This window comes from Castanea sativa, chromosome 10 (genome assembly GCF_040712315.1).
Source record: "Castanea sativa cultivar Marrone di Chiusa Pesio chromosome 10, ASM4071231v1".
Lineage (NCBI taxonomy): Eukaryota > Viridiplantae > Streptophyta > Magnoliopsida > Fagales > Fagaceae > Castanea > Castanea sativa.
The window spans coordinates 22328566-22340343 of record NC_134022.1 but is presented as its reverse complement, the minus strand read 5'-3'; the positions used below and the strand labels follow the sequence as shown (position 1 = coordinate 22340343).

The window sequence follows — 11778 nt, the reverse complement described above, 5'->3', positions numbered from 1 at the left end:
ACAAGCCTCTTGGGGGTTCGGGGGCAACACCCCTAGGAAAAAAATTTTGGCCCATTTTGTAGCCCATTGTGAATCCTGTGTGCAAGATGTAGAAAACGCAGTTTTTGTGATTTGGGTTTTGTGTTGTCGGTTTTTGAGAATAAAAAAGACTGTGGCCGCATTTTGTATTTTTTCCCTGACAATAGTGAAATCCCTGCAACTTCGTGGACGTAGGCAAATTGCCAAACCACGTAAATACTGTCGGCGTGTGTTTTCTCTAATTTTTGTTTCTCACAGGTTTAGGAATTCATGAAAATTCCCTACATAATATACTCAAAAAATTAATAAAAAAAAAATACAAGAGCATCTTAATTGCTAGTAAGCTCGGAGTTTTTTTTTTTAATATATACAAAATAGAAATTTTACTCTAGAATAATATCTAAGTGTATATGAACCAGATAGCCGTATGACCATCCCAGCTAAATGAACCAAGAACGACCATCCTAGCTGAATGAACCAGCTAAGAATGATCCTATACTCAAAAAAAAAAAAAAATACAAGAGCATCTTAATTGCAAGTAAGTTCGAAGTTTTTTTTTTATACAATATATAAATTTTACTCTAAAATAATATCTAAGTAAATATTTAATATACTCAAAAAATTATTAAAAAAAATGGACTTGAGGATTGAAATTTAAGATGCACATTTCAAAAACAAATTTTTAATGCTTGAAAACTACAAGAAACTCTAATTACAATCAAACAAAAACGTTTTGAAAATAAATATTTAATTTATTCAAAAAATTAAAAAAAAATACAAGAGCATCTTAATTGCAAGTAAGTTCGGAGTTTTTTTTTTTTTTTATATACAAAATAGAAATTTTACTCTAGAATAATATCTAAGTATATTTAAACTAGACAGGCGTGTGACCATCCCAGCTAAATGAACCAACTGAGAACGATCCTATACTCAAAAAAATATATATACAAGAGCATCTTAATTGCAAGTAAGTTCGGAGTTTTTTTTTTTTATATACAAAATAGAAATTTTACTCTAGAATAATATCTAAGTATATTTAAACTAGACAGGCGTGTGACCATCCCAGCTAAATGAACCAACTGAGAACGATCCTATACTCAAAAAAATATATATACAAGAGCATCTTAATTGCAAGTAAGTTCGGAGTTTTTTTTTTATATATACAAAATAGAAATTTTACTCTAGAATAATATCTAAGTATATTTAAACTAGACAGGCGTGTGACCATCCCAGCTAAATGAACCAACTGAGAACGATCCTATACTCAAAAAAATATATATATACAAGAGCATCTTAATTGCAAGTAAGTTCGGAGTTTTTTTTTTTAATATACAAAATAGAAATTTTACTCTAGAATAATATCTAAGTATATTTAAACTAGACAGGCGTGTGACCATCCTAGCTAAATGAACCAACTGAGAACGATCCTATACTCAAAAAAATATATATACAAGAGCATCTTAATTGCAAGTAAATTTGGAGTTTTTTTCTTTTTAATGCAATATATAAATTTTACTCTAAAATAATATCCAAGTATATATGAACCAAACAGCAGTGTAACCATCCCAGCTGAGAATAATCCTCTACGGGTAGATCCTATAGAGCATGTCCTATTCATGTGAGGTGCTTTTTTTTTTTGGATAAACACATTCATGTGAGGTGCTAAACTCTCTTGCTACGCTAAATGATATAAAGCACTATCTTATGTCATGTCTTTTCAATGTGGGACTCTTCTGTTTCGTCTGCCAAAGCCAAACGAATACTTTGTTCGTTGACGGACTAAATTGTCCCTGTGAACCATCCAGGTTCCAAGTTCCAAATATCACCTGGCTGCGCAATTATTGACAGAGGAGAGCATTACTTCTTCCATAAAAAAATAAACAATGGGAGAGCATTAGTCCAACTTGAGAGCAATTCAACTATTTAAACCAAGTATATGGGCTTCCTGCGTAAATTTTTATTTTTAGGGATGATTAAAAATCAATAGATGCAAATTGCAATGGCTTCCTATGTAGATTACTTTAAGCTTACATTAATTTTACATGGAAAATAATTTGTATCTGTAAAATTAGGGATCCCCAAACCCCCGCGACTCTTTAGAGTTATATGCACTTCTTTTAATTTTTCTTATATTACCAAGAGTTTGGTTAAATTCAATTGATTTCCATTTGTATTGATATTTATAGACAATTTAAATGACAAGACATGATTATATATGTAGTAATATACTAACCTTAAAAATAAAAAATAAGTTTGGGCTACCTCCAGTACTTTTTTAATTGAAGGTCTCTTTTTGTTTTAAATACATAATAGCAAGTGGTATTGTGTTTTAATTTCCACATTTTATTACACTTATTGCTAACCCGTGCGATGCACATGAATGCTACCGATTTTTAAAATTAAAAATAAATAAAAATTATATCCATAATAAAAGGACATGAAATATTATTACTATCCCAAAATATGAGCATCAACTATAGTAGAAACATTAACTCATATTATTCATTCCAGCCATCACCTTTTTTTTTTTTTGGGTGCAAACCTACTTACTCAAACAATTAAACTAAATATATGAGATGGTTTTTTGTCCTTATCATCTCTGTAGCCGAAGCTCCTAAAGTGATAAGAATGTTAAAGAGGAGAACACATTAGTCCACATTTTAACTGTGAAGGAAAAAAATAGATCACTTGAACATTAAAATGAACCTCCAAATGATGTGACATTAGAATTGTAACAGCCATCAAGTAATAACAAAATATACATTATGGGCGTTCCTAGCCATTTTTCTCATTCCAAATATCATTCACATATTTCTAGATTAAAAAAATGACACAAAAGGAGTGTATATAATGGAAAGAATAAGTTCACCAACCACATCCAAAGGCACATAGTAGGCCATTAAATATTTTTATATTCAAACAAAGAAATAGGGTTAATTGTAGAAATCCATCATAAACAAAGGGATACTTTCACTTTGCACTCCAAAATATAAATAACTTTCCATTGCCATCCCAATTGCACCTAAACATGGAAATTGCGCCCCATATTTTGAATGATGATTAAAATTAATGGTCACATGTAATTCACGTGACAATAAAATAATTAGCGATGATTCAACTATATCTAAACCTTCAGTATATTTTAACATCATATCTTTTGATATTTAAAGTGATGTCAAAGCTAGGACTCTACTAGGCAATGATCCAACAATAGAAGTGCCAAAACCTCTATAGAGGCCAGGGATACCATTAGTCCATTAGTCTTCAATTGGTTCTACAAATACAAAATTTGTATTTTAAGCAACGCAAAATACAAATTTGTATTAAAGACGCAATTTAAAAGCTATAGACATAGTACCTGATCTGATTCAGATAATAAGGAAGTTAAAGCATGAAGCTGGTGGTTTATAATCTATACAAAAATATAATAAACCAAGTGGGCCTTGCCAAATCTTTCACGTATTAGAATAACATACCTTAGATCTTTAGAACTCAAGCATTACACAATACATTATGTACATACATACATACATACATACATACATACATACATATATATATATATATATATATATTGATGATGCCAAAAATCGTTAGTAACCTACACGGTCCTTGCGCACTCCTCGACAAGACCTGCACCTACACAACAAAGAAGAAGAAGACCTTACAGAGAGTACCGGTGTGGTACCGGCCAAATACCCTCCGAAGGTTAACTTAGAGAATTTTCACAACTCTAGAGTGTTAGAGCTAGAGTAAATTATGTGTACCTTGATTTCTCAGGGTTTTGGGTTTTTATAGTAGTATATGACCAACTTTGATTTCTTGGCGAATGAGATGTTTCCTTGTAGGGAATATCCTCATAAATACACGTATTTTACAGGATCTTTTCCATATAGAATTTTTGCTGACTATGGTTAATCGTGGAGTACAAGATATTTCCATTTGAAATTTCTTGAAGACCACTTAAGCCATATGGATGCCACATGGCTTTGCCACCGTCCACTCATCTGTCTACTTTCTCATCCGTCCGTTATGGAGAGTCCGTCCTCCTTGACACGTCCTATCGTCTTCTTCCTTCATCTTGATCATCCACCATCCCAGTACCGTCGCCAATGGCAGGTTCTGTTGAACGGATTCGTCTACTTTAATTTTATTCTCTTCATATATAAACAGTAAAGGGATTCATACTTTGATCTCAATCAATTATTATTTAATACTGCGTCAATTCGAGGGGATCCTAAAGTAGGAAGCAATATGACACCCATTGATTTTAAAACTCCAAAAACTGTTTAGGTAGCTTCCCCAGTGAATTAGGCTGCAATGAACTGCACAAACTGGCTTTGATAACAATTGTGCTTTCAGTGCTAGATGCTCAGGTCTTTCTGAGAAATTACACTGCCTCTTTTAGGTTTTTAGCTTTGATATAAATCTTTCTTTTTTATTAATTATGATAGGATTTTTTTTATTTAAATTTATGACATTAGTTTCATAGTTATAACCCTTATCATCAGTCCAAAATATCAATTAATTTTTTGTGTAAGCAGGATTTGAATTCAAATTCCTTGTCTAAGGACTAAAAAATTATGACTTGAATTAATGGGAGCCCACAACTTTGATCTAAAAGTTATTTCAGAACAACAGAAACTAAAAGACAAAAGAAAAACAAAAGCTTTCTTCTCCATTTTCTGACAGAATTAGGCCCATGTAAAGGTTCATTTGCCTTCTTCAACTTGGAACAGGTTGGTAATCTACCATTAAGGCCGGAGAGCTTACAATTTAGAGACATCCTAACCAAACCCCACCTATGTATCTTCACAAAGAGGCTTGAAAGCTTAAGGAAAACCCCACCTCCAGCAACCTCAACACCTAAATTTTCTCCCCCAATCCCTCTTCACTAGCAAAAGATAAACATATATCATCAGCAATAAAATATGAAAGAAGCCCATGCTATTCCATTATTCCAACTCCCATTCCCCACCCCCAGTCTCGGCCTTCTGTTTTCAATTAAGTCTTTCTGGGCCCCATACGAGCTCCCACTCCAAAAATTTCAAATTCACAAATAATAATAAAAATTTCCAACCAAATTCAAAATTATAAAATCTATAGGGCATTCAATAATCAAATAGAAAATCACAAACAAAATCTGAGTTTCTAGCCAGTTGTACAACTTCTTAATTGGATGCTTACATAATAATTCAGCCAAAATACTTTGTATTTCAAACAATTGGATGATTTCTCATGTAGTTTAGAAGATGATTTTTATCTACTTCAAGGATCCTTTATTGTTTCTTGAAATAATCAACTATCTAGTTTCCTTTTCCTAAAATTAAATGCATAAGATGAATGAATACATCAAAAATCAACAAATTTTGATTTTTTTTACTTTCCAAAGGAGCTTAACATCAACTATGTCAAAGAATAAGAAATTGTTCAATGATATTAAAACTCCATCCCATAAAAGAAGATTTCAAATAGCAACCATATATTTGCTATGTGTTTAGAAGAAATTTAGCAATTTAGCATATGCATATACCACCCTATTACTTGGATTACACACATATAAGAAATTTCAATAAAGATCCCAAGACAAAGGAACAGAATTGATAGTATGTATAGGAATGTGTTTGCGGTTTAATTAAAATCACATGTTAAAGCTCATCTAATCTAATCACCAGCAAACCCTTGGATTTTTACTCAAGTAGTTATTTACCTGATAAAGATTGAATTAAACCACAAAATATTTGAAGCCGCATTAGACTACATGGCTTGTGGGTGGTTTGTGGCTTGCGGTTGTGGTCTTTGCCGTGGGTCTGAGGAAGGAGATATATGTTGGTTTGTGGGAATGGTGGGTATGGAAGGTTTTGATTCTTTGGATGCTCTGTCATGGGTTTGAGGAAGGAGATCTCTACGGTGGTTGGTGGCTCGCATTTTGGAGGAAGGAGAAGTGGTCTTTGACGTGGGTTTGAGGAAGAAGATCTCTGTTCTGAGGAAAGAGATTTCTGTTGGTTTGTGGGTATGGTGGGTTTTGATTAAGGAATTTGTGGGTATGGTGTCTTTGTTGTGGGTCTGAGGAAGGAGATCTGCCATGAGTCTGAACGTTGGGGGAGCTGGTAGAAGGAGCTTAAGGCCTGAATTTTGGAGAAAGAGAAGGCAGAGTGTATATCGGGTTTGGGTTTTAGAAAAGCTTTTGCGTTTATGTTTTTTTTTTTAGTTTTAGAAAAGTTTTTTTTTGGGTTTATGTTTTTTTTTTTAATGTTGTGCTAACATGAAAAATTGTGGAAGCTTCAAAGGCTTTGGTTATATATATATATATATATATATATATATATATATATATATATATATATATATATATATATATATTTATATATAGATTAGTGGATGATGTTGCAGTTCTCATTAAAATAAAAGAAGATTTCAATTAAAAAAGTACTAGAGGTAAGCCAAATCCATAAAAAATTATCTCATCTTTAGGCTTTTGGGGCAGTTGAAAATTTTGGTCAAATTGAAATCATATGGTATTACATTGTGTTTTTTATGTAGGTATATAGAATAGGAATGGTTAATTCCCAAGACTTTGTGAAGATGTGATTGCTCATTTGATAAAATTCTCAATGGTGTTCATGGGAAACAATTTACTTGGATGTGGAATATGTGTAAAGACAAAGTTTAGCTACAAAATTAGTTGTAGCCTAAAGTTACAACCTTACTCCGTGTCTTTTTATTGAATGTGAATTTTGGCAAATCTACCATTGGATTACATCTTCTTATTATATTCTTTATACTTGCAAAATTTTGAGAAAATTGAAGATCAATATCTATGTTATCAATAAATTGTTTAAATTGCAAGTTTTTTTTTATTTTATAGAAAGACATACATTATATTTAGAAATTAGTTAAAACAGAGTACATCATGGGCATACGCGTGCACAATTGGGCTAGTACATTCCTCTAGCCAAGCATAGAAATCCTCAACATGTAAAGCATGCTAAGCCAACGAGTGTGCAGAGACATTTCCCTGCCTTTTAACATGTGAAATATCAAAAGATCTAAAAGTTTGGAGCTGAAAAAGAATTCCATAGGCAATATGCTGGATGGATGAGGGGGCCATAACCGAGCCTTGGATCGCCTTGCAAATGTTTAAAGAGTCACCCTTGAAGACTACCTCTAGAACACCAACATCAGTGGTGAATTGGACCGTTGTTTCTATTGCTTTGGCTTTCCATCTCTAGAGGTCCAAGTAGACCAGCCATTCTTTTGCTAAGTGTAGCAATCACTTCACCATGACAATTACATATCACCACTCCAATTCCCACCTCTTTGCGTTTGGAAAACATAGCACCATCAGTATTAGCTTTGTAGCTTCCTGGTTTTGGGGCTATCCATTTTACTACATGAGGCTCTTAAGCTCGTGTAACTTGTTCTTTGTCATTCACAAACTGAAATTCATCCAACAGAGAAAGGGAAATCCGAACTATTGCTACTCCATTTTTGCTTTTTCCACCGTGCCTTACATCGTTTATGTTCTTCCATATACCCCAGCAAATCATGATAGTGTGTTCTAGCAATTCTGGTATAGCTTCAGACCACCTTTGCAACTGCCACATAACATCCATAAATTCCCATGATGGGGAAATATTAAAAGGAAAAATCAGTTTGCTACAAGACCAAACCTCCTTCACGTGGTCACAAAACCAAAACATATGGCAAGCAAATTCAATAGATTTGCCACATGATTCACAAACACCATCTTGCATAATATTCCTCCTCCATAAATTCTCCTTGGTAGCTAGGATGTTCTTGCATGCTTTCCACACAAAATGTTTGATTTTATTTGGCATATTCAAACTCCAAAGTCCTCTCCAAATTCTTCTAACTGCAAATGATTCTAAACACTCAGCCCTTTCCCCATTTCTATTTATTTTATGGGCCAACCTGTATGCACTACAGACAGAGAACTTCCCATTTTTATTTTCAGTCCAAATCAACTTGTCACGAGTTCCATGTGCACAGAGAGGAATACTCAGAATTGCATCAGCATCCTAGGGAAGAAATCTCTACCTAATAAAGTCTACCCTCCATCCCCTGCTATCCCCATTAATAAGGGCTTTTACCCTGGACCCATGTGGAAAGTGTTGTTCCGAGGTTATAATCTTATAGATAGTTGGGTTAGGGATCTATTTATGCATAAAATTATAAGCTTATAGATCATATAGTAAATAGTATCTGATTGACACAAAATTTTACATGTATATTAAGAGTGTAAAGAACATACAATTCAACGATTAGATTTTCAAAATATGTAATAATGTCTATTTTATTTAGTAATATTGTAACCTTAGGCTACAACCAATTCTGTAGCTAAACTTTGTCCATCTTTATAACTGTTTAAAAACATATATACATTAAAAAAAACAAATTGTTCATAAAAAAAAAACATTAAAAAACAAATTTTCATAAATTTGGGGCCCTCCTGACATAGTGTGGCTCTGCATATTGACTAAAACGACTCTCTCTACTTGAATTTAGGGCAAGCCATTGGATACCTTATCTTATCACCCAAACTTTGTGGAGAAGAACTGTTAATTACTTAGTCTGAAGGCCAACATATTTGATCCATGTGATCTACCAATTTGTGTTATTTTTAACTTTAGATTTTGTGTTAAAAGTTTTGTGGTTGGATGAAATTATTCAAATTATCTTTATGTCAAAAATTTGGGTTCAATTTTCCCTCCCTCACTTGTGGTAAGAGAATTGTAACAAATAACAACATTACCACATTAGTAGCTTTCTTTCAAGAGCCTTGTAATTTAATTGACACTTTTTCATACATGCATAAAATGCTTGGAGGTCTAGCAGAAAAGAGTTCAAATTGTGGGGTTAGTAGGATATTGTAACTTTCTAAAAAAAAAAAAAATTTAAAAATTAATAACTTTCTAAATCTATGTTGGTCCTATCCTGTTCTTCCATATGATATCCAAAATAATCAAGTTCATACTATATCGTAACTGTTTCATAGAAGCAGCAATTAATAAACCACACCAACCAGCTGTTTGGCATCGAATTCAATTAGCACACAGAAAAGCATTTACTAGTCCTTTCTTCTTCTTCTTTTTAACTTTTGAATGCTAAGTTGCACATACATTTACTGCTAGTAAAGTACTAGCACATAACAAGCCTTCTTACACCAAACCTAACTTCGTATAATTAATTTACCAACGACCCTATTTTTCATTTTGGTTTCTTGTGAAGTCCCAAAACAGCGAAGGCCACAAGCAAAAGAAAGGCAGAAGAACCAATCAGGGACAGAACTAAGGCAGCAGTGAAGTGGTGACAAAAGCCACCAAACATATCACACACCTTTCTCCATTGCACGTGTGAGTTCCCGTCACGGCCAATGATTCCAATAGCAGCCGCTGCACCATTTGCAGAGAAGAGTAGTGCCATTATTACAAGGTCTAGGATGCTTAATACCAATACTACTGCATCTTGGTTGAAGCTTGAGCTGACAGCCAATGAGTATACCAAAGATGCTGCTGCATATGAACATGCTATGGCATTTGATACCAAGAAGTACCTATATATTTGCGAGGGTAATAAAGAATTAGGATCCCTATTTGATACCAAAGCAATTCTTAGAATACTGTAACATAATCTCTTTCAGAACATGGTAAGATAACAAGTTATAATCGTAAAGAACATCATTTTCACAAAAATATACTAATAAATTTTTTTATGCATCAATCACAAATGGTCACATCAGTAGTTATGAAATAAATTATACAAAATATTGTCCCCAAACTTATTGGACATCTTAAATTTTAATGACTCTTTTTCAGTATGTGCTTCACATACGCATTAGTTGTGTCATAACATTTGTATTGTCAAATACCAAGTGTTTAACGAAAACATTAAAAATAAAAGGATTCTTTAAAAGCATATATCTTCAAAACCATAAAACTTTTTGTTATATTACATAATGCACTTTCTTTTATATTTATGTTTGAGATGAAAGCTATAGAGTTTATGAAGATCTCAATAATATAAACATACACATGGTTTGATTCCTTCTGAAATAGAAGATCAATGATTGGACTATTTTCAGTACAGTAGTGGCTAGGGATCCAAACAGTTCTACATGGAACAATGAAGTGAACCATAGCATGTATAAACAAGAAACAAGTTTGAGACAAGCTTACACAAAAGCAGACATATACTGCCACTTTGCTGTGAATTGAAGATGCAAGGTGGGTAAGCTTGGTGTAATAGTGATAGGAACAATCTCGGTCTCCTTGCTAACACCCACCACAACTGCTGCAACCAGTGTAAAGGCCAACGCAAAAAGTCTCAGGAAGGCATCAGAAATCCTTACTCTCCTTGGACTCTCTACCACCTTCACATCACTCCTCACTCCATCCATGTTGTTGTGCTTGCTGTACTACTAGTTCTACAAGAGAAAGAAAATAGAGTAGAGCAAAGGCAAAGAGTTATAGAAGAGGGTGACAGGTTGCATCAATGCAAATAAGATATTGGGAGAGAGTAGGTGGAAAAGAGAGGGAAGTTAAAGCTAGCATTGAATACAAGTCATCTGCTTATTTTAAATAACCATGAACAACATAGCGAAAACTATGCCAGATCATTTGGTACACAGGTTTAGTAACGGTCACACTTGCAGGCTAATTAAACTACCTAGAATTATTCATGTCACTTAGAACAGTAGAAGACTAGAAGGTGATCGCTAAAATATTTAGGTTTTGGGAAAGTTATGGGACTTAGTTTGAAATGAACCCTGATGGTCTGCGTGGTCTAAAGACACAAATGTTTTTTCACGTTTGTTAAAGTGGCATATTGGCATGCAGTGATTAGCATAAATAAAAGTGGGTTGGTATGAAAATAATGTATATATCTCTCACAGAAACTTATCGCCTCAGTAATTTTTAAATATTTTGTATTTCTAACATTATTTGAGTGGCTTTTATATCAAGTATTAGAGGAGCCGATGCAATCTGCATTGGTTAAGTCAGCCTCATCACCTCAACCACATCAAAAGGAATTTATTAGTGATTTTAAACCATGAAAAGTAATAGTTCTTAAACCAAACCAACGGTCATGTCGTCAACCCCAAAGATTTGAATTCATAAACTTAACCCATAAAAGAATCTAACCACCAGGTTGGGTTCGTGTGTGAATAGTCTACTTGTTAACCTTATTCATCTTTGACTTAGTGAAATAAAATTATAAATATATTGGTATTACTCTTGCACCATATTTTTTTAGCAATAAGTGGGATTAGGGAAATTCCTAGTCTGTTTGGTAATTTTGTTTAAACAACATTTTTTGTTGTTTAAACATCAAAACACGTATTTCATAACATTTTTTTACGCACACGTATTTTCACAACACTTAAACAACATTACTAAAAAAAATTTATCAAATGGGCCCAACTCAATTTCTCCTTGTCAAAACAGAATGAACAACATCGTTAAATTACAGAAGTCTAGATAGTTTTATTAGTTTATTTATACTACTATTTGAGGGACTTCTCTTGTTTGGACCGAATTTTTTTAATTCCAAAATACTCTCAATACTCTTAAATCTAAGTAAAGACAAAACTAAAGAATAGTCCGATAAAATTACATGTCTAACTTGCACTAAAACATTACCTACAAAATAGAATTACTCTTCCACTAACTTACTTATTAAGCAAACTTCACGTTTAAACTTTTCTCTTTCTTTATATTTTTAATTGGCTGGCCAAAA

At 33.2% G+C, this 11778-nt stretch overlaps 1 protein-coding gene across 1 annotated transcript; it reads right to left on the bottom strand.

The window, feature by feature from the left end:
• Nucleotides 1-9090: 9090 nt before the first annotated feature.
• On the bottom strand, nucleotides 9091-10500 carry LOC142613048 (CASP-like protein 1E1). The gene is made up of 2 exons (XM_075785233.1): nucleotides 10218-10500; nucleotides 9091-9595 (listed from the first exon to the last, which is right to left on the bottom strand). Exons 1-2 carry the CDS (start codon nucleotides 10436-10438, stop codon nucleotides 9250-9252), a joined length of 567 nt encoding a protein of 188 aa, XP_075641348.1. The 5' UTR covers nucleotides 10439-10500; the 3' UTR covers nucleotides 9091-9249.
• Nucleotides 10501-11778: the final 1278 nt, after the last annotated feature.

Excerpts from the sequence above, each read along its gene's own strand:
- LOC142613048 (XM_075785233.1), bottom strand. The coding sequence starts at position 10,438 with ATGGATGGAGTGAGGAGTGATGTGAAGGTGGTAGAGAGTCCAAGGAGA. Across the intron at positions 9,596-10,217 it reads CAGTATATGTCTGCTTTTGT|GTACTTCTTGGTATCAAATG; the intron begins GTAAGCTTGTCT and ends GCAAATATATAG.